The 23,603-nt window shown below is 36.5% G+C and overlaps 1 protein-coding gene across 1 annotated transcript; it reads left to right on the forward strand.

Moving 5' to 3' along the window:
- The first annotated feature begins 13,102 nt into the window (after positions 1 to 13,102).
- LOC148253248 (G-type lectin S-receptor-like serine/threonine-protein kinase At1g61460) lies at positions 13,103 to 23,035 on the forward strand. Its single transcript, XM_088222315.1, is given in 10 exon segments — positions 13,103 to 13,305; positions 20,143 to 20,349; positions 20,393 to 20,745; positions 20,899 to 20,953; positions 21,382 to 21,467; positions 21,576 to 21,647; positions 22,057 to 22,214; positions 22,340 to 22,550; positions 22,936 to 22,968; positions 22,971 to 23,035. Coding segments are annotated over 10 exon segments (1,443 nt in total).
- Positions 23,036 to 23,603: the final 568 nt, after the last annotated feature.

A 23,603-nucleotide genomic window follows, 5' to 3' on the forward strand; every position in this document is an offset into this window, starting at 1 on the left:
CATTTATAAATATCATCATATCGTATTAGATTCTAAAACATACATATATTTATATTAGCACAACTATATCCAACAATAAACTTATACTAATTATGTATACGTCTACTTTCTTGCAATATATATTAATCATTTATACATAAACTACTGCAATAAAATTATCATAATTTCATAGTTTCTATAATTATATCAGCAAACATAAAACACATAATCACATGTATAACTAAATACCTATGATTTCTTGGAATATCTATGCACATTAAACACATACATAGCTTATATCCATACAAAGTATGTAGATATATATTCATTTTTTAAATATGCATAAATGCAGCTTCTATATTTGCATAAATACATACCTTAATTTACGGGTGAGGCATATTTACCCTCATATAATTGGACATATATATCTACTTACATTTTCGCACGGCTTCATACACATTTAGATATATATACAAAAACATAAAATTTATTTAATATATACTAGTACCTTACTTATATGTATATATATGTTTTTAATTTTACCTAATAAAATAATATAATAAACAAACCCTCAAATATCTGTATATACATAACACAGGAACACACACAATCCTTCCTGCATCTATATACCTATAAATTGATATATATATATATATATATATATACACACACACACATGCATGGAGGGCATTAATATATATTTAAAGTATTCACAGCACACCGAGCTGCTTGCATATATATATATACACCACGCAAACACACAGCAACATATTATATACATATAGTTTTTCACACTTATATTAATCTGCACATATTAATAGAATCACACATATTCTATTCAATATGCATATGCTGGTTTATGAAACTGCTGATTAAAATAACACATAAAAATCAATTTTTAGATTTCAACAAATATTTTAATTTAACAAACTATTTTAGAAAGAATTGTGGAATCCTCAAATGAAAAATAACCCGACTCTTACCTGAATTTTGATTTAAAAATATATCGGAATCCCTATGCGCCGCCGCACGCAGCACCTTCTGGTTTCCTTCTCCGTCATCGCATCGCGTGCCAATAGTGAATTCGTGTTCCCGGGTGCAGGTACGTCTTCCCGTCGTCGCGCCGCACACCAGGAGCAGATCTCCCTATGCCATTGTAGCACGATTCCTTCTTCCCAGCCATTGTGTGACGATCGCGTGTTTAGTCTCCTTGTAATATTTTCGTGTGGGAATTTGTTGTATGCAAATGCTATTTACATAGCTTTTGTAGAGAGAGAGAGGGCACCGAAACAGAGTGTAACCCTGCAAATGCCTCTGTTTCGGTGCTTAGTTGGTTTTGAAGAAGGCAATGAAGAAAAAGGTCTGCCCTTTCCATTTTTATTTGTATGGCTTAAATAAGCTGGTTTACAACCATAAATTCCATTTTCTCGTGAAGTGATAGGCTCACAATTGAATTCAAATTCTACCATATCCAGTTACAATTGAATCCAAAAAACTGAAATTCAAATTCAAGATAAAAATAAGTTTTAACTGATTCTTAATAATCTAACACTCCTCCTTAAGAATCAGTCCATACAATTCCTAACTTCTCTCTCATATTTTTGAATTTCCCTTTTCCAAGTAGCTTTGTCGGAATATCTGCAAGCTACTCATCGAATGAGCAATTAGTGAGCTGGATTTCACCACACTTTTCAGCATCTCTAATTGCATGGAACTTGTAAATTAATGTGCTTGGTTCGACCATGCATTACTGGGTTTTTAGCGATTGCTATGGCCGATTTATTATCCACGTGAATTTCGGTTGGCGGAGACGCATCGAGCTTCAAATCCTGCATTACTTTCCTCAGCCATGCAGCTTGATTTGCAGCACCTGCGGCAGCAATATACTCAGGTTCAGCAGTAGATTGTGCAACCACTTCTTGGTTTTTAGATGCCCAGGAGAAAGCACCAGAGCCAAACAATAATAGATAGCCAGAAGTGCTGCGTGCATCATCGAGACTCCCTGCCTAGTCGCTATCAGTATACCCGAGCAGCCTTCTTTCTTCCTTTGCCTCATATAAAATTCTATAATTTTGGGTTCCCTTTAGATACCTCAATACATGCTTTACTACTGCCAAGTGAGATTGTTTTGGAGATGACATAAACCGTGACAGCAGACTCACAGCAAATAACATATCTGGCATTGAAATTATGAGATACAGCAAGCTCCCAATTAAGCTCCTGTACCTTCCCTCATCCACGTTATCACCAGTTTCATCTTTGGTTAACTTCAGGTTTGGAATTAACGGAGTAGATACAACTTTGCACTCCATCAGATTAAACCTTTTAAGGATTTCACGTGCATACTTTAGTAGGTACAACTTTGCACTCCATCAGATTAAACCTTTTAAGGATTTCACGTGCATACTTTACTTGTGATAGAAAAATCCTATTCTGAACTTACTTTATTTCTATTCTCGGAAAGTATATTACTTCACCTAGGTTAGACATTTTAAACATCTCCTCAAGCTGTCCTTTGAATTCTTCCATTTTGCATCAATTGTTTCCTGTCACCAGTATGTCATCCACATAAATGGCAGTGATCAGCCTCCTGCCATTTTCATCGTGTTTGGCAAATAGCGTTGCTTATGCCTTACTCTTTTCAAAACCAAAACATAGTAGGTATTCGTCCAACTTCTGGTACCAAGCTCGTGGAGCTTCCTTAAGGCCATACAAAGCCTTATGTAACAGATAGACATGATCCTCTTTTCCCTCAACTATGAATCCATCTGGTTGATCAACATAGATCTCTTCTTGGAGATCACCGTTTAGGAATGTAGACTTGACGTCCACGTGCATAACCTGCCACTAGGAATGCGCTCCTACTGCTAGGATCATTCTGATGGTTTCGTGTCTTGCAACTGGAGCGAAGGTGTCCCCAAAGTCAATTTCCGTAGTCTGGGCATATCCCTTTACCACCAGCCTAGCTTTGTACCAATTCACAAAGTTATCAGGGTTCAACTTGAGTTTGAAAATCCACTTGACACCAATTATCTTCTTGCCCTCAGGCTTAGGGATCAAAGTCCAGATTTTATTCTTTGTGATCATAGCAATTTCCTCAATCATAGCATCCTTCCAAGAGGAAGATATGACTGCCTCTTAATAGGTTGCAGGTTCCTTAAAGGCAAAATTGCATGAATCGTATATCTTAGAGAGACTTCTTATCCTAACTCCATCAGCACTTCCAGCATTTCCAACTTCCTCATTATTTTCCAACTCAGAAGAAAATGGAGCTGGTACAGGTTCATCTCCTCTTGTCACTAGTTTTCCTATTTTATCTATTTTTTCTTATGCCTAATTCTAGTGTGAGCCTTCATCTATCACAACATCTCTCCTAATCACAAGTTTTCTGGAACTCAGCATATACACCCGGTACCCCTTTATCTCTGTACTATAGCCTAGAAAAATTCTAGGCTCTCCCTTGTCATCTAACTTTCTTCTTCTTTCATCAGGAACTAGGTTGTAGCAAACAGAGCCAAAGATCCTGATGAGAGTAGTCTCGGGCTTCTTGCCATGCCAGGTTTCAAATGGCGTGATCTTCTCGAGGGCTTGAGTGGGCAGCTGATTAAGTAAGTAAACAGATGTGTTTACTGCTTCAGCTCATTCATCAGACATTTCCCTATTTCCACCACAGTTTTATTCCTCCTTTCTGCAACACCGTTTTGCTGCGGTGAGTAGGGGGCAACAAGTTGCCTTTTGATCCCTTAAGAGATACAAAACTCCCTAAATTCCTGTGAATTATACTCAAGGGCATTATCAGTTCTTAGCACTTTAGGTGAACACCCGCTTTTCCTTTCTGCAATCGATTTGAACTCCTTAAACTTACCAAACACTTCAGCTTTATTTTTGAGAAAGTAGACCCAGGTCATCCGGGTCTGATCATCAATAAAAAGGGAGAAATACCTGCTCCCATTCAAGGAATATTGGCTCATTGGCCCACAGATATCAGAGTGAACAAGTTGAAGCTTTTCTGTTGCCTGTGTGCTAGCTTGCACAAGGAATGTGTTTCTGTGCATCTTGCTCATTTGACATACACTGCAGACAGTGTTGGTTTTACTAAGTGTAGGGGGATTGAGACTCAGGTTCTCAATTTGCAACTTCTTCAGGCCAGACATGTGATAATGTCTAAACCTTCTGTGCCAAATTTCTCCCTCATTTGTATTAGTATAACAAGCCATGCGTGCTGGCTTCTTCATGTACAGCAGGTAATTCTGATTAACCTTTGGTGCTATCTCGATATGCTTCCCATAAGGATCATAAATCTGACAGAATTTTCTCTCAAAAAATACCTTATACTCATTATTTGTCATCTGATTGACACTTAACATATTTTGCTTTAATGTAGGTACAAAAAGCACATTTGTAATATACCGTGTACTGAGGTGGGTATTTACAGAGATAATGCCCTTACCTTTTTCATTCTCAAACTTGCCATTTCCCAACCTCACTTTAACTTTCAGAGCTTCGTTTAAGTAGGTAAACATGGATTCGTTCTTGCACATGTGGGATGTACACCCACTGTCAACAATCCATTTTGTGTCATCCTCATCTATGACTTCATTTGAGGCCACAAACAAATTTGCTGAAGCTTCACCAATTGCTTCGGTGATGTTCGCTTGCTGAGTCTCTCCTTTAGGTTGGTCTTGCTTTTGCTTCAACCTACAGTTTCTTTCCTTGTGGCCAAGTTTTTTACAGAAATGGCATTGAATTGCCTTATTGTCCTTGTACTAATAATCCTTTTCTAGATGGTTGGTCAATGTGTAAATTTTACAAGGAGAAAATTTTGATTGCTTGCCACGGTTTTGGTTTCTAGATTGCTTCTCAATTGAGCTCTTCTCTCCTATCTACTTCCCTTTGTTCTCAATTGCTGCTTTGGTTTTTATGAACAAGGCTCCTTCTGTGTAACTAGTTTCCCTTATGTTGGCTCGCTGCTCCTGCGACTCCAGCTTATTGATAAGCTCAACTGTAGTGATGGTATCAGTATCATTCAACCTCTCCAGCACAGAGATTTTGGACTCAAACCGAGCTGGTAAACTGATTAGAATCTGTTCTACCACCAGTGAGTCAGGAAAGTTCTCGCCCAGCAACCTTATTTTGTTCACAACATCCATCAGCTTAGACACGTACTGTCTCACGGTCTCATCTTCTTTCATCCGTAACATCACAAACTCTGCATTTAGTTTCAGTAGCTTTGTTCTCTTGCTTCTGGTACCACCTTCAAATTCTTCTTTGATTTTGTCCCAAGCCAGCTGGGGAGTTTTGTAGGGCATGATCCTACTGAAAACTGTGTCTGAGATAGCTGAGTGAATGCAAGCAAGTGCACGAGGTTTCTTCATAAGTTCCTCTTCATGTCTTTTGATCTGAGTTAGGGACGTAGTGTCCCACAATGGAGGTGGCTCAGTGTCATTGAGAACCACATCTCAGAGATTTAGAGATTGTAAATGAATCTCCATTTTCAGTGCCCAAACATGGTAATTTTTGCCATTGAAGTGAGGAGGTGCAGATGAACCAGAACAGGTTGCCATTTTTGTAATGATTTTTTTTTTTTAGATTGGTGGGTAAGTTGTATTCTTTTCACAAATCCCTTAAGACAAGAAGCTCTGATACCATATAATATTTTCGCGTGGGAATTTATTGTATGCAAAGGCTATTTACATAGCTTTTATAGAGAGAGTCAGTAAGAGAGAGAGAGAGCACCGAAACAAAGTGTAACACTGCAAATGCCTCTGTTTCGGTGCTTAGTTGGTTTTGAAGAAGGCAATGAAGAAAAAGTTATGTCCTTTTCATTTTTATTTGCATGGTTTAAATAAGCCGGTTTACAACTATAAATCCTATTTTCTCATGCAAGTGATAGGCTAGCATTCTACCCTATCCCGTTACAATTGAATCCAAAAAAACTAAAATTCAAATTCAAGATAAAAATAAGTTTTAACTGATTTTTAATAATCTAACACTCTTCCTTTGGCCGCCACTTATCCGCGTCGCACTGATTGGCTGTTTGTCGCGCCTTCTTCTCTTTCCTCTTCTTCTTCTTCCTCTTCTTTTCTTTTCCGCCCCTCTCTTCTCCCACTTTGGGTTTCTTTATTTTTTATTTTATTTCTTTTTTTTTTCATTTACTTTTTTTTTTCTAGTTGTTACAAAAGATCCACAAAGTAGTAGGAACATAGTATGTTTTTTTCCTCCCTTTCTCTTCATTTGAGCTTACTTGTGTTATATATGGATTTATTTTTATATGCTCAACATAAAGATTTAGTTATATAATATATCATTAAAAGAAAGTTATAAATTAAAAATAAGTATATTAATATATGAATAAAACAAAACATTTTAAATTTTAAATATTTCCTTAAAAAATTAGTTAACGATAATTACTAATTTTATTTGGGTCTGTAGGTATATATAAGTTATTGCAAGAGATCTTTTCCACTTATTATTAATTTGTATAGGTTTTTAATTTGAGAATTTAAATCATTAATATGTTAATAGGGTTGTAATTATTAAATTAGGTTAAGTTTCAGCATATCTATTATGTCTTGTTAGTAAAATGAATATTATGAAACAGTTAAATTTTCTTAATTAGATAATAAAAACAAGTTAAAAATTCATCATACTTTTTTATCATATAAAAAAAATGAATAGGAAAAGTTCCAGGTAACATTTTTTTTTCGAGGTAACATTTTTTTTTCTTACTTAAAATTCATTTTTAAGCATAGAGAAACATTTATTTTGTTAATGAACTAAGCATAGAGTAGTGACAACGAATTAAAAAAGCCAAATTAAAGTTTTTTTCTTAAACAAAGAAAAAGTATATATATTTGTGGGAAAAGTAACATTTCCTTAGAGCATGAAAGTAGATACTTGACGATATTTTTAATTATTGTTATTAATTTTTTTATCTTTATATTTTTAGTCAAACTACTATTATATTAATTAGGATCAATTTTGATTATTAATCCTATAGATATATGTCACTTGAATATGATGTATATGAAAATTTTTAAGAAAGTCAAATATAATTAGTTTTAAAATATTGTTGATAGAGATTGCGAGTAGAAAAAGAAACATTATGTTTATGATGAACAATTACATTCATAAATTTCCCAATCTTGAAATTAATTATTTTTAAAGTATGACTTACGCATAAAATAAAAAAAAAAAAAAAAAAAGAGTAAAGCATCGATACTTGATATATATTCCATTCAACAAGATGAAAGGTGTATTCACATCAATTTATTGTGCATTCAAAAAATATCAATTGATCCACCAACCATGTCTTTAATGGTTTTAATGTTAGAAAATGAAACTATCCCGCTTCTATCTCGTAAAAAAAAAATATATCCTTTGGATGAGTAACGATAATATAATTTTTTACCTATAATTTCATTTTCATTCCTATAATAAGATGATAATAACTTGATTAGATGTTCGGTAGTAAACAAATGTAAAACAAGTTATTTTTAAATTATAGTGATAGTAAGATAAAAGGTTATTATGATACTAATTTTTATAATTTAGTAGAATTTTGTATGAAATATAAATGATAAATAAGTGTATATATATATATATATATATAGATATTTATCATGTAACGCGTTCTCTTGCGAGGAAAGAGAGCCCCTACACGTATAAAACCTGATAATTACTTAATTTTAAAGTCAAATAGGTCTACTGGCTACAGGCGGCACTGATTTTGATATTATTTCATAAAATAAAATTACTCCTTTCTCATACACGCTCCTTTTGGTTCTGTTGAATTAATTCAAGTCTTCTTTTGTGGGGTCTGTGGTGGTAGTTGGCTTGTTTACTTGGTCAAAAATGAGAAGATTGAAAGCGAGGTGTAATTGTTTTTGTTTTTGATTTCTTGTCACCAATTTAATATTGCCACCTGCTGGAACCAAACACAAATCCAAGTATTTTGTTGGTCTTGTAGTTGACGCTGAGTCCTTTTATTTTGATGATTTTTGTAGTAAATCAATGTGACTACTAGTATGTTTTTCTTCAAAATGTGACGGTCTCTTGTATAAATATAATTTTTAAATTTTTATTCAATGTAAAAATGAAAAAAAAAAATAGGTGAATGATGAAATTGAAAATAATTTTGAAAAAAGATGTGAAAATTTAGATTTTATGGGTGTTTTTGAAAGAAAAATTAAAAATAGGGAGTCAAAACGTAATTTAGGAAAAATGTACCACGTTGGACGCCCAGTCAGCAGCTTCGACGAACCAAAGCGCGCCGCGTGGAGAGGCACGCCGGCGCGGTGCCACGCAGAAGGCCATGCTGGCAATTCGCTTGACCGCGATCGGACGGTCCAGATTTGTTCCTGCACGTGTGAACGGTCCGGATCCGTTCTCCCTTTAAACGCGATCATACAGTCGAGATCAAATCGTCATAAACAGTCTAGATTCACTTCCTATTTAAACACGATCGGACGGTCCAGATCAAATTACGATGAACGGTTCAGATTCACTTTATATTTAAACAAGATCAGACGGTCAAGATCAAACGCGATGAACAGTCCAGATTAAAAGAAGACGGATATAAATACCTCACTTCATACTAAACCCTAACCCTAGCAGCCAGACCCCCCCCCCTCCCCCGGTCGCCGGAGAAGAAGAACCAGTCGCCGGGAAGGGAGCTGACCGCCTCCCGTTGTCGTGCCGGAGCTACCTCCGACCGCCAAAAGAGGTAAAAATTTTCTCATTCGCTCGAAATTCAATTTTGAACACTACTATTGCCAAATCAGAGCAAAAAGACTGGCAGATGAGCCAGAAACTTCGGGTAAAGCACGGTGGCGTCGCCGTGGGAAAAATAAAAAATCGCCTCTAATGAGGCCCTTCCCAAATCTTGTTTCGTGTACTTTTTCCACCATTGTATTCACCATTTTATTTTCCACAATTTGACCGAAGAAAAATACCCAACCGCAAAGGTGAGCCTGCGGAGCCGCCGCACCGAAAAACTCCGCTACTGGTAAGCTTCTGTTTTTCGACTTTTTCCTGCCAATCGAGGCCCCTTAATGAGTTTTCTCGCAGGAATGAGTACAAAACTAACTGAAATCGGTTGAAACTGGCCGAAAAGGGCCAACACGAGGCAAACCGCAGCCGCGAGCGGCAGTGCAATCGCCGAAGCACAGCGACGCTGCCGTGCCGAAATTCAGAAATTAGCCGAAAAAGATTTCTAACACCGATTTTAGATCTTTTGGGGTATTTCTAGGTACTTGTAGCGTATTTTAATCTCCAAAAAAAATTTAGAGAACCTGGGGACCGCTAGTAGAGGCAGCTAAAAATTTAGTATTTTGAACATTGATTCGAGTAAGAATCTCTCACCCTATTCCATGTTATGGAATTGAAGTTTAATTATAAATAATGTAGAATTTTATATAATTTAGAAAATCTCGATAATTAATCATAGGTTACTAATGGAGGCAGAATCGGTTATTATCCACTGTTGATCCTGTTTGATTGATTTTACTGTTTCAAATGTATAATATTATGCTGGAGCTGGTATGATGATTCAGTTATGTTTCCTCTAATGAATATATTGTTTATTTTATGTGATTTACAGTTAAATTATGAAATTAAAAATTAAATGTAAACGGATAATTGCTTAGTTAAGTGAATGAATGAATGGTAGCTTTACTAGATATCTTAGGAGATGGTGGATAGACCGGATACATAGAAAATCCTACCGTAAATGTTGCCTCATACCGGACGAAATATGGAGGATTGGTACTTTGGCACTCATACCGGACAGGATATGGGGACGACCCATTTCATCCTCATACCGGACGAGGTATTGAGGGATGGTATTTTTTGTAGTCATATCGGACGGGGTATGGGGATGACGGTTAATTAAAAATGTTGAATAAGAGTTCACGCGTAGTGGGGATATCCCTATGAACCCCCACGGATACTAGTAGGCAAATAAAAAGAAAAGGTTGTTGTTCTGGTTAATTGTACATGAGATTATGAGATTGTTTGTGTCATTGCCTCTATATGTCAGTTTTTAGAAATTTCGTTACGGTAAGTGTACAATAAATGATTTTACTTATGATAAATGAATTTACTTAAAATAAAAGCTTCATTAGTTGTTTTATGATTTTTACTAACATTCATTTCTGTATCGGTGAGTAATGTGACATTCTTGTTGGAATAGTATAGCTCACTCCTTCATTAACCATTTCAGATCAAAATGACTAAGATCCAGATCCCAATCCACAAGAGAGTTGCGAGTAGGACGTTCAATTTATTTACTTTTCATTTATTTTTTTAATTATTAGTTTTTCTTTTAGAATGGTCATTCTCGTAGCCTTATTGAGTATTCTAAATTACTGTGTAAGGAATGTAAACTCTAACGCTATTATTTTGCTTATGTACTTAATTTATAATTTACTTCTTTTCAAGTTTCAGGTCGTTACAGTTGGTATCAGAGCTGTGTTCCTCAGAATTATTTCTTACACAAAGACTTAAAAATACTAAATGCGAACCATCGCCCAACCCTTTTTTTGAAAAATAAGTATAAAGACACAAGTAGATGAGGTCCCTTACTGAATAGGGCAGCCCGAGATGGGTCACTTCGAGAGGATCTAACGCCACCTCGATGCAACCCTGCTCCATTGTCGTATCATTCGACACTGTCATAATACAATTCAGAGCCCCCATCGTGTCATTTGACACCATTACAAGGCCACCCAGTCCCTCTCCAGCAACATCTGGCCCCCTTCCACAAGACCTAGTTTCACCCTTGATGGACCTGATAGAGATTGACACAGAGGACTTTGATGTAATCCTAAGAATGAACTGGTTAGCGGTGTATCACGCCACTGTAGATTATTTTTATAAGAAGCTTGTATTCAACCCTCCTAATGAGAAGTCATTTACAAATTAATAAAATTGTTTAACATTTGTTCCCTCATGTCAATTTTTTCTATTATCAAGTACTTTAACCCAGCTATTTTCTCTAACTAGGCAAACTCAAGAAAGAAATTTGTATTAAAAAGATTTTGGTAGTCTGAGACTTCCTGGATGTGTTCCCGAATGAACTATCCGAACTGCTAGTGGACAGAGAATTTGAATTCACCATAGACCTTCAGCCAGATACCCAGCCTATTTCGGTTGTTCCTTACCACATGAGTCGTGTTGAGATGGAGGAGTTGAGGAAATAGATCAATGAATTGCAGGATAATGGATTCATCCGATATAGTGTGTCCCATTAGGTTTCCGAAATCACATTTGCAAAAAAGGGAGATAAAACATTAAGATTATGTATTGACTACAGAAGACTGAACAGGGTTATGATCAAGAACAAGTACCCCCTCCCCAGGATCGACGACCTTTTTGATCAATTACAGGGTACTCAAGTCTTCTCCAAAATAAATCTACATTCAGGTTACCATCAGATAAAGATCAAGGCACAAGACATTCCCAAAATAGCCTTTCGAACTAAGTACGAATATTGTGAGTTCTTGGTCATATCATTTGGACTAACCAACACACCAGCCATCTTCATGGATTTGATGAACAGGATTTTCAGACAATTCCTGAATCAGTTCGTTATTGTATTCATCGATGATATCCTGTTCTATTCAAAAAGCAGAAAAGAACACGCTCACCATCTGACTCAGGTTTTATAAGTTCTCATAGAAAAGAAGTTGTATGTTAAGCTAAGTAAGTATGGGTTCTGGCTCGAGTAGACTACTTTTATAAGGCACATCATATCAAGTGATGGAGTATTAGTGAACCTTGAAAAGGTTGAGACAGTGCTCGGCTGAGAAAAATTAACCTCGGTCAAGGAGATTCATAGCTTTCTGGGAATGACAAGTTATTACTACAGGTTTGTAGAATGATTTTCTAGTCTAGCTACTTCTTTGACTCGGCTCACAAAGAAGAACATCAAGTTCAAGTGGAATGAAAACTTTGAAAATAGTTTTTTAGAACTAAAGAAGCGGTTGACTACCGCACTTGTGTTGCTCTTGCCGAGTGAGACAGGTGGATATACTATTTATAGTGATGCCTCCTACCTAGGGTTGGGTTGTGTTCTGATGCAACATGGAAAGGTCATAACCTATGGGTACAGACAGTTTAAGAGTCACAAGAAAAACTACCTCACCCATGACTTGGAACTTGCCACGATTATCCACGCCTTGAAGACTTGGCGCCATTACTTATATGGAGAGATATTTCAAATCTATATCGATCATAAGAGCTTAAAACACATATTCACTCAGAAGGATCTCAACATGCGTAAGAGAATATGAATAGAACTCCTCAAAGACTACGACTGCAACATCTTGTATCACCCGAGTAAGGGCAACATGGTAGCCGATGCATTCAACAGAAAAAGTGCAAGTATATTAGCTCACCTAATAGTTTCAGAATGCAGGGCAATAGGGGCCACACAACAGGTACAACTTCAAGACCTAAAGAGAGTCACCTATTTGGCCCAACTGACTGTTCAACATGAGTTGATTTAGAGAATAAAGGAAGCCCAATCCACCGATTCCACCCTAGTAACCCTCAAGAAAGATATAGAACAGGGAGTTGATTCAGAAATTTGAGTTTTTGCTAATGGGTTGCTTAGATTTTAGGACAGGATGTGTGTTTTAGGTGACAGTGAGCTGAAAAGGGACATCATGACAGAGGACCATAACTCAAAATTTTCCATGTATCTTGAAAGCACTAAGATGTATCAAAGTATACGACCTTGATTTTGGTGGAACGAGATGAAAAGAGATGTAACCGACTTTGTTTCCAAGTGTTTGGTATGTCAACAAGTCAAGGCAAAACATCAATCCTAGGCGAGCTACTTCAGTCATTACCAATTCCAGAGTAGAAATGAAAACATATCACAATGAATTTCGTGATAGGACTGCCTATACCACGCTTAGGACATGATGTCATTTGGGTAATTATTGACCGGCTCACCAAGTCTTCCCACTTCTTGGTCATCAAAATGACCGACCCTTTAGACAAACTAACAAGAATGTATAAATGGGAGATAGTCAGATTACATGGGGTGCTAGTGACAGTAGTGTCCGACAGGGACCCCAGGTTCACTTCTTGGTTCTGGTCTAGTTTTTAGGAAGTCATGGGAATGAAATTATCCTTTAGTAATGCATTCCACCCTCAGACTGATGGACAATCAAAAGGGACGATCCGTACACTGGAGTATATGCTCCGAGCTTGTGTTCTTGATTTCGGGGACCATTGGGATAATCATTTACTCCTAATAGAGTTCGCCTACAATAACAACTACCAAGCGAGTATTGGCATGACTCTGTACGAGATATTGTATGGCCGCCTATGTAGATCGCCGATCTGTTGGGAAGAGGTAAGTGATAAAAGATTATTTGGTCGAGATCTTGTGGAGGAGACTACAGACAAAATAGTTAAGATCAGGAAGAACATCCAGACGGCTCAGAGTAGGTAGAAGAGTTATGCGGATACCAGAGAAGGGATTTAGAATTTGAGAAAGGTGATCAGGTGTCCTTAAGGTCACTCCATTCAAAGGAATCAGTAGGTTTTGCAAGATGGGAAAACTAAATTCTCGGCTTATTAGGCTATTTGAAATCTTAGATAGAATTGGTACTGCTGCCTACAGACTAGCACTGCCTCTAGAATTTTTTAGGGTCCATAATGTGTTTCATGTGTCCATGCTATGCAAGTACAACCTAGACCCCTCGCACGTCTTGTCCCACGAGCCCCTTCACTCCAAGAGGATCTATCCTACAAGGGAGTACTGGTCAGTATTGTCGACCGAAAGAGTAAAATACTCTGCAACTAGGAAATTCCCTTTGTTAAGATCCTATGGCAGAATCACACACAGGGAGAGCCCATATGTGAGCTAGAATCATACTTCAGAGCCCAATATCCCCAACTATTTGATTGAGTGAGAAAGAGACAAATTTGAGGGATAAGATTTCTTTTAAGAGGAGGAGAGTTGTAATACCTATAATTAATTTTAATATATTTAAAATTAATGTATAAAAATAATTTTTAAATTTTTGAATTTTTATTTAATGTAAAAATGAAAAAAAAAATAGGTGGATGATGAAATTGAAAAAAAATGGGAAAAAGAGGAGAAAATTTGGATTCTGATGGTGTTTTTAAAAGAAAAATTAGAAACTGGGGGTCAAAATACAATTTAAGAAAAATGTAGCACGTAGAACGCTCAGTCAATAGTCCCGACGAACTAGAGCGCGCTGCGTGGCAAGGCACACTAGCGCAGTGCCACGCGGAAGGCCATGCTGGCAATTCGCGTGACCAAGATCAGACAGTCCAAATTTGTTCCTGCACGTGTGGACGGTCTGGATCCGTTCTCCATTTAAACGCGATCGTACAATTCAGATCAAATCGCGATGAACGGTCTAGATTCGCTTCTTATTTAAATGTGATTGGATGGTCTAGATCAAATCGCGATGAACAATCTAGATTCACTTTCTATTTAAACGCGATCAGACGTTTCAAATTAAATACGATGGATGGTTCAGATTAAAAGGAGACGAATATAAATACCTCACTTCACACTAAACCCTAACCCTAGCCACTACCACCCGCCCGGAGAAGAAGAACCAGTCATTGGGAAGGGAGCTGACCGCCTCCCGCCACCGTGCGGAAGCCATCTCCCATTGCCAAAAGAGGTAAAAAAAATTCATTCGCTCGAAATTTGATTTTGAACACCCCCATGACCAAATCAAAGAAAAATGACCAATGGATGAGGTAGAAACCGCGAGTAAAGCCCGGCAGCACCGCCACGGGAAAAATAAAAAATCACCTTCGATGAGGCCATTCTCGATTCCCGTTTCGTATAATTTTTTCACTATTGTATTCACCATTTTGTATCCCATAGGATGACCGAAGAAAAACACCCAACCGTGAAGGTGAGCCAACGGAGTCGTCGCACCGAAAAATTCTACACCCGGTAAACTTATGTTTTTTAACTTTTATCGGCCAACCGAGGTCCCTTAACGTATTTTCTCACATGAATGAGTACAAAATTGGTCAAAATCGGCTGAAACTGACCAAAAAGGGCCAACTTAAGACAAACCACTGTCGGCAGAGCACAACAGTGCCACCTTGCCGGAATCCCAAAATTGGCCAAAAAAAGGTTTCTAACACCGATTTGGAATTTTTTGAGATACTTTTAGGTACTTGGAGCATGTTTTAATCTCCAAAGAAAAATTCAGGGAACCTAGAGATCACCAGTAGAGGTAGCTGAAAACTTAGTGTTTCGAACATCGATTCGAGTAAGAATCTCTCACCCTATTTTTTGTTAGAAAATTGAAGTTTAATTATAAATAATGTGGTATTTTGTACAATTTAAAAAATCTCAATAATTAATCATAGGTTACTAATGGAGGTGGAATTGGTTATTATCCACTGTTGATCCTGTTTGATTGATTTTACTATTTCAAATGCATAATATTACACTAAAGTTGGTATGATGATTCAATTGTATTTTCTTGATGCATGTATTGCTTGTTTTGTATGATTTACAGTTAAATTGTGAAACTGAAAATTAAATGTAAATGGGTAATTTCCTGGTTAAGTGAATGAATGAATTGTAGCCTTACTGGATATCCTAAGAGATAGTGGACAGACCGGGTACATAGGAAACCCTACTGTGAACGTTGCCTCATACTGGATGAGGTGTTGAGGATTTGTACTTTGTCGCTCATATCGGACGAGGTATAGGGACGACCCTTTTCACCCTCATAGCGGACGGGGTATTGAGGGATGGTATTTTTGACGCTTATACCAGACAGGGTATGGTGACGGCCAATTAATTAAAAATGTTGAATAAGGGTTCACGCGTAGTGGGGACATTCCTATGAACCCCAATGGATACCAATAAACAGATAAAAAAGAAAAGTTGTTGTTCTAGTTAATTGTACATGAGATTGTTTATGTCATTTCCTCCACAGGTCAGTCTTTGAAAATTTCGTTACGGTAAGGGTATAATAAATGATTTTACTTATGATAAATGAATTTACTTAAAATAAGAGCTCTATTAGTTATTTTTATGATTTTTACCAATCTTTATTTCTGTATCGATGAGTAGTGTGATATTCTTGCTAGAATAGTATAACTCACTCCTTCATTAACTATTTCAGATCAAGAGGACCAAGATCCAGATCCCGATCCACAAAAGGGTTGCGAGTAGGACGTTCAGTTTGTTTACTTTTCATTTATTTCTTTGATTATTAGTTGTTCTTTTAGAAATGTCATTCCCGTAACCCTATTGGGTATTTTGAATTATTGTGTAAGGAATGTAAACCCTAACACTATTATTTCGCTTTCATACTTAATTTATAATTTACTTCATTTCAAGTTCCGAGTCGTTACATTTGAAGATTTTAGCTTTCACTAATAAACTTTGGTGAGTAGAAGAAAATCCCAATAGCATGTTACCAAAGCAGCCATTCTTACCATCGGTCTGTCCCAGTTTTTCTAGGTAAAAAGAACTTTGATTTAAATTAGTTATTTAAAATTAACAACTAAATGTTTTTTTCAATAGATTTATATATAAATTAATATTATAAAAATAAGATACCACTTACTACATGATATCTAAAAGATAACCATGAACTAAATTTCTTAAAAGATAAATTCTCACTAACTATATAATATTTAAAAATAAACATAAACTAAATCTAATTAAAAGAAAAAATTATTTGAATTTAAATTAATAAATAAAATAAATAATAATTTCTACATAACGTTTAATACTCTCTCTTAATATAAAAATTATAAATACCAAATTTCGGTGATGCATTTCACGTTAAAATTCAATTGTTGATGTATTTTTCATTAATAACTAATTATTGATGCACTTCTTGTAACGGCCTCGGAAATGTTAAAATGGAATGAGTATTTAAACACATAAAATACGGAAGCGAGATCAAAATTTCAGTTAACATCCCTTACACGAAAACCCAAAAATGTACTTAAAATATAAAAGATTAAACTAACTAAAAGAGAAACTCGAAAATAAAACTATGAGTATGACTACAGAGTCTCTAGGCATCCCCTTCGTCGTCCTCCTGCGGAACGGGCTCGGGAACCATGTCTTCCTGATCTGAAATGGTTAAATAAGGAGTGAGCTACACTAGCCCAGTAAGAACATCACGATATCTCACCGTCACGGAGGTAAAGGTGGGTAGAAAAACACAAAAGACCAATGGAGCATGATTTACAACAAATCCTTTTATTTATGATAAAACCTTTACCATCCACTTACCTCGGTGGAATTCATGAAACAATATAAGAAAAACAATAACATTATCACAATCAAGGAATAATATAAGTTGTAAAATATAGCACTTATCACACCTTTTGTAATTCAATCATTATACAACATATCCTTTTCTCATTTACCAGCCTACTAGTATCCATGGGGGTCCATAGGGGTCCCGCTACCTGTTAACCTTTAACATTCATAATCAGTTTCCAGGGCCGTCCCCATACCCCGTCCGGTATGGGCGCCAAAACCATAAACCTCAATACCCCGTCCGGTATGAGGGTGAAACGGGCCGTCCCCATACCCCGTCCGGTATGGGCGCCAAACCATAAGATCTCCATACCCCGTCCGGCATGTGAGACCACAATCCCGGTAGGGTTCCCTACGGACCCGGTCCGTCCACCATCTCCCAGGATATCTAGTCAGGCTGACCCCCATAATACAATTATCAGTCTACACAATCTTTTATTTTCCTTTTCCTCAGTCAGCATCATCAATTCACATTTAAACAAGCAAATCGTAATTCATGCCAAACAGACAACATACAGTATCAGTTTTTAAGTCATTCAACCCATAATTAATAAAAACGTAGTATATGCACACAAATCTATAAAATGAACACATCAAACCTCGTGCTGCATTTAAAGCTGTAAACAGGCCAAATAACAGTAAATCACCAATCACACTAGACTCGGGCTCCATTAGCAACCTTAAGCAATTTCACACATTCGTTAATTCAAGAAATACCGTTTTATCATTTTGAACTTTAATACCGTGATAGGAAATAGGGTGAGGGGTCCTTACTTATTTTCGGGATCCGAATACGATTCACAGTGTTCGGGATCCGAATACGATTCACAGTGCGCCTACAGGCCGTCCCTAATTTTCCCTGAATTTTTCCCGGGGAACTGAAACACACTAACGGTACCTGCACGTGTTCCAAAAAATCTCAAATTAGGCTCAAGGCCCCTTTTTGGCCAATATCGCAACTCCGGCACGGCGGCTCCGCCGTGCTCCGGCGACGGCGCCGCCGCTGGCGGCGGCGAGTCGCCTCGGGTTGGCTGTTTTCGGTCGTTTTTGGCCGAATTCGGCCACACTCGCATCAGTCCCTGTGAGAAAAAAAACCCTAGGACCCTCGGGGGGCCAAAAAATCACGGAAAAACAGAGCTTACCGGCGGCGGCGCTCTCGGGTGCGGCGGCTCTCCGGCGAGGTTCGGGGTTTGGTGATTCGGCTCCGGTCAACCTGTAGAGAAAAGAATGGTGATCACGGTGATATAAAAATTGCATCAAACGGAGGCCGGGAAGGGCCTCGTCGGAGGCAAAAACCGAGAGGGGGCGCGGCGGCGCCGCTGGTCTTCGGCCGCGTATTCCGGCCGTTTGGCCGGGATTTTGGCTTCGATTTGGCCACAGAAGGAATCAGCATGAAAAAACGAGTCGGGGGTATGAAATTTACCTCGATCGGCGGTCGGAAATTTCCCCAGTGCGGCGGCGGGTGGCAGCGGTCAGCCTCTGGTTCGTCTTCTCCGGCGAGCGGCAGGCGGCTAGGGTTTGTGGTCTGGTGTGGGGGTTCTATTTATAACCCCTTGCCTTTTGATCTCAGCCGTCCATTTCGTTTTAATCTGGGCCGTTCGTTTTTTATTGAATCTGGGCCGTCCGTGCGATTGAATCTGGGCCGTCCGATCGCGCGATTGATCTGGGCCGTCGGATTGCACCCACGCGGATCGCCAACGTGGCTACTTTTCAGAGCGACGTGGTCTTGCCACGTGGCAGGCCCCGGTTGGCCGGGACTGCTGACCGGGCCTGCTGACGTGGCTTTTTTTTTTTTTTTCTTCCTCCTTTCCGGGTGCTACACTTCTCATTAAAATATGTTATTAATTCTCTTGGAGTACTTCTCTCCATTTTAAAAAAAAAAAAATCTTCTTCTTGAACAAAAGGTACTTGTTCATTTTTAAACCTGTAATTTTTCTATACATGCCCAAATCTTTTACAATTAAAATACTGTATTTTACTTTTATCAGATAATATTTTTTTTTATTATAAATGTCTTTCTTGCATGCTCTGCATGTTTTTTTTTCCTCACAAACTTATAACCAAGAAAGGCTCTAATAACATTTATTATAATTCTTTTAAGTAAATAAAACTTAAATTTCAATTAACTCTACAAATTACCAGATCTCCACCTGGTAAGATCGCTCTTGTGTTCAGTTGAATATTGCATTTATCAAAAGTGATGTACTGAAATAAAACATGCATTGTGTTGGCAAATAGTGGAAAGTATTATTGGTAGTAGTAATTTTAATAATTTTCAGCTTTAATACATTTTGAAAAATTGTTTTAAAATACAAAATTAAAGACTATTTTAGAAAAATCTTGGAAGATACACATAATTAAAAAATTATTTCGAGAATTAAATCATATTGCAATTTTTGTTAATTTTGTTATTTTCTTATATTAAGATATGTTTGGCCACAAATAATTCCTCCTTGATTTCTCAAAGGCGTGTTTGGGTCCATGGAGAAAACAAGCAAACAAATGAACGTGAACAACTAGAGGATCGTCATTAAGAATCAACCTGACACATTTCTTTCAAAGATTTAAACGCATCAAAAAGTCTAAATCGATTGGCTTTTAATTAATTCAAACAATGAAAAATATCATACAACAAATTATTTACATACATTTCTACTATAGAGCTAAAAATTCAAAATTGAGTCTAAAAATTCAAGGAATTAAAAGTCATTTTCTTTCCTAATATAGAACCTTATTATTATAAATATCGTCGTTTTAATGGTTCTCTGGGCAGATGTGAGAAAATCTTTAGTTTTTCAAATGGGTTGCCATGATATCATGATTGTTTTTGTATTTCTTGTAACATATTCTCTTTGCAGAATGCTTTACAGATGCGAAGGCAATATACTATCTGGAGATTACATCACTAGATATAAAACCCTAATTTCTCCAACTGATACATTTGCATTAGGGTTCTTCAGTCTGGAGAATTCCAATAAGAGCTATGTGAGTAACTGGTATCATGATTTAGGCCCCATAAAAAGTTGTTTGGGTTGCCAACAAAGACTCCCCACTGGATTATCCAGGTAAATTCACGCTTAGATATGGCAACTTATTGATTTTAAATAGTACAGAGAAGATTGTCTGGTCAACTAGTATTACGTTGCAGCACCCCGTAAACACAACAGTTGGATTGTTGAGAGACGACGGAAATCTTCTTCTCAAACTTGGCGAAAAAACTATGTGGGAAAGCTTTAACACTTCTTCTGATACAAAACTACCAAGAAAAGCACTCAGCTTTAACAAAAAAACGAAGAAAGAAGTTGTTATGTCATCTTGGTCAAACAAACAAGATCCAAAACAAGGAATATGTACGTACGAGATCGACCCAGAAGGGTTTACTCAGTTACTCATCTGGAAGAACTCTAAACAATATTGGAGAAGTAATGTGTACGATACAAGCGGAACAAAATCCACACATGGTATGTAGAAGAATTTGGATAACTCCCTCCACACTTTCAACTTTCTTGGTGATGAACATTATGTGACATTCAAACTTGTTTCACCAAAACAAGTATATAAAGACTGGATTTTGTTAACATCGGATGGACAAATCCAAATTCTCTTTTGGCTAGGTAATGTATGGGCATTTATTTTGAGTAAACCATCTCGTATATGTGACTTCTACAGGTATTGTGGACCATCTGGTGTGTTCGACTTGATGAGTGAATCCTCTTCATCGCAAGTCTGTAAGAGTTTGCCTGGTTACAAGCTTATAAATAAACAAGAATGGGATAAAATAGAGTGGTCTGGTGGTTGCAACGTGGAAAACGATTTTGGCTGCAACTATTAAAAATTAATTTGCAAATTAGAATATAATTAATTAGTTTGTTAGTGGTTGAACTTCATAAATTAGAGTTTGTATATATCTTTTGGTTTGATAGAAGTTATGAATCATAAATTAGATTTATTATGTTTATTGGTGGTTATAATTATTTCTAGTAGTTGTAATAGTGTCTATAAATTGGCATGTATTTGAAGTTTTTTGTAAGAACCACAATAGAAAATCTTGAGTCTTCTTATTAGTCTCTATAACCTCTTCCTTCTATCTCTAACAGCAACTATAGAGATGGGTTTTTGAAGGTCCAGAAGATGAAACTTCGTGATCGACCAATAATGTTAGGGATGATGAATTTGAGTACATGTTAGTCCTAGTGTTTGCAGAACTGCTCTTGTTCGGCATATGGTTACTTGGATGTGGAAGGAAGAGATAATATAATCAGATGTTTAAATTGGCATGGTGATTTGCTAGATCTTGTAGAAATGGTGTCTGGAGATGAAAAGGGTAGAGATCTCTATGTTCGAACTCCAGGCTCCAAATCTAGTATGTATAATTCTTTAGCTACCATTTTTCCTTTTTTTCGCTCATTTCTTTTTACAAAGAATTTATTTACTGATCTAATTTTATGTATTTGTTTAAAGATGCAGTTGCAGATGGGAGAAATGAGAATGACAATCATGTGCTCATAAAAAATAAGAGGCTAATAATTGCCACATCCACTGCCTTAATTGCATTCCTTCTCATTGTTGTAGTCGCTTTCTATTTTCTATGATGAAGGAAGACCTCAAGGGATCGTGGTATTTTTTTCTCTCCTTATTTAATTTTACAATAATAATAATAACAATAACATCAAAGATAGTTTTTATGTAAATATAACTTAGTATATCATTAATTTTTAATAAAATACTTGAAAAATGAACCAATTATATTTTACAAGTGATTATTATGGCAGGAGCAGAGAGATATGGGATTGGGAGGAATTTTACTAGTGAAGGCAGGCAGGAGCACAAAAAGATAGTGGAATTCAATTTTAAGAGCATTTTATTAGCTACGAATAACTTTTCCGATACAAATAAATTAGGAGAAGGTGGATTTGGTGCGGTTTATAAGGTGAAGTTTTATATATATATATATACATATATATATCTACACATACACATAATCAAATAATATTATCCATTCAGATTGTCATATATATATGTATTATATAATGAGCTTGGTAATTCTTTTTATAGGGAAATCTGCCTCAAGATCAAGTAGTAGCAATAAAAAGGTTATCGGAGAAGTCTTCACAAGGATTGGAGGAGTTCATGAATGAACTGAAACTCATTACCAATCTGCAACATAAAAATCTTGTGAGGCTCATAGGCTGTTGTGTGAAGGAGTACGAAAAACTTTTGGTATACAAGTACATGCTTAATCGAAGCTCAAACAAAATTTTATTCGGTAAATTTTTCTTTCCAAACCATCAATTTTTTATTTAAAATGATAAATATTAATCTCTTTAAAAATTTCAAGTGGAATTAAAATAATAGGTTTATTATTTCATCAGTATGATAAATTTTAAACATAGTTTTTTATTTCCGTATGAAATTTTGAATAAAGTTTTATTTTTATTATTTAACATAATTTTTATTATATTTTACTCAACCTCATTACATGTAAGTGTCTCCAATTTAATTCTAACTTTTCACTTTATTTCTTGATAAAATATATTGTTATTGTATCAGATCCAAATGAAAGAAGAATCTTAAACTAGAGTAAAAGATTTCAGATTATTGAGGCTATTGCTCAAGAACTTTTATATCTTCACAAATATTATAGAGTAAAGCTTTTAATATTTTGTTGGACGGAGAAATGAACCCAAGATTTTTGATTTTGGAATGGCAAGAAATTTTGACATGAATCAAACTGAAGCAAAGACCAAGTAGTAGGAACATTGTAAGTTTTTTCCCCCCTTTCTCTTCATCTAAACTTGCTTATGTTATATATGGATTTATTTTTATATGCTCAATATAAAGATATAATTATATAGTATATAATTAAAAGAAGTTATAAATTAATTGATAAACCAGATATCATCATGCTTTTAGACTATAAAATAAATCAACAGAAATTAACAGAGAATAATTTCCGATTGGGCTCCATTAGCAATTCGTAATTAATTATGCATATTTATTTAATTTGCACGAATACCATATTATTATTTATTTAGACTTCAATTCTATGATAGGAAATAGGGTGAAGGATTCTTACTCAATTTGATGCCCAAAAAGCTAAGCTGTTCGACTGCGTCTACGGGCGATTCTCAAGTTCCCTGAATTTTTCTTCGGAAATTAAAATGCACTAATAATACCTATAAATGTCCCAAACAAACTCAAAATCAGTCCCGGAGCCCACTTGATCAATTTCGGAATTCTGGCACGGTGGCTCCGCCATGCTCCAGCAACGACGCCGTCGCCCATAGCGGTGATCCGCCTTGGGTCGGCTGTTTTTGAC

This window comes from Carica papaya, chromosome 6 (genome assembly GCF_054855325.1).
Source record: "Carica papaya isolate Zhongbai chromosome 6, ASM5485532v1, whole genome shotgun sequence".
Taxonomy (NCBI): Eukaryota; Viridiplantae; Streptophyta; class Magnoliopsida; order Brassicales; family Caricaceae; genus Carica; species Carica papaya.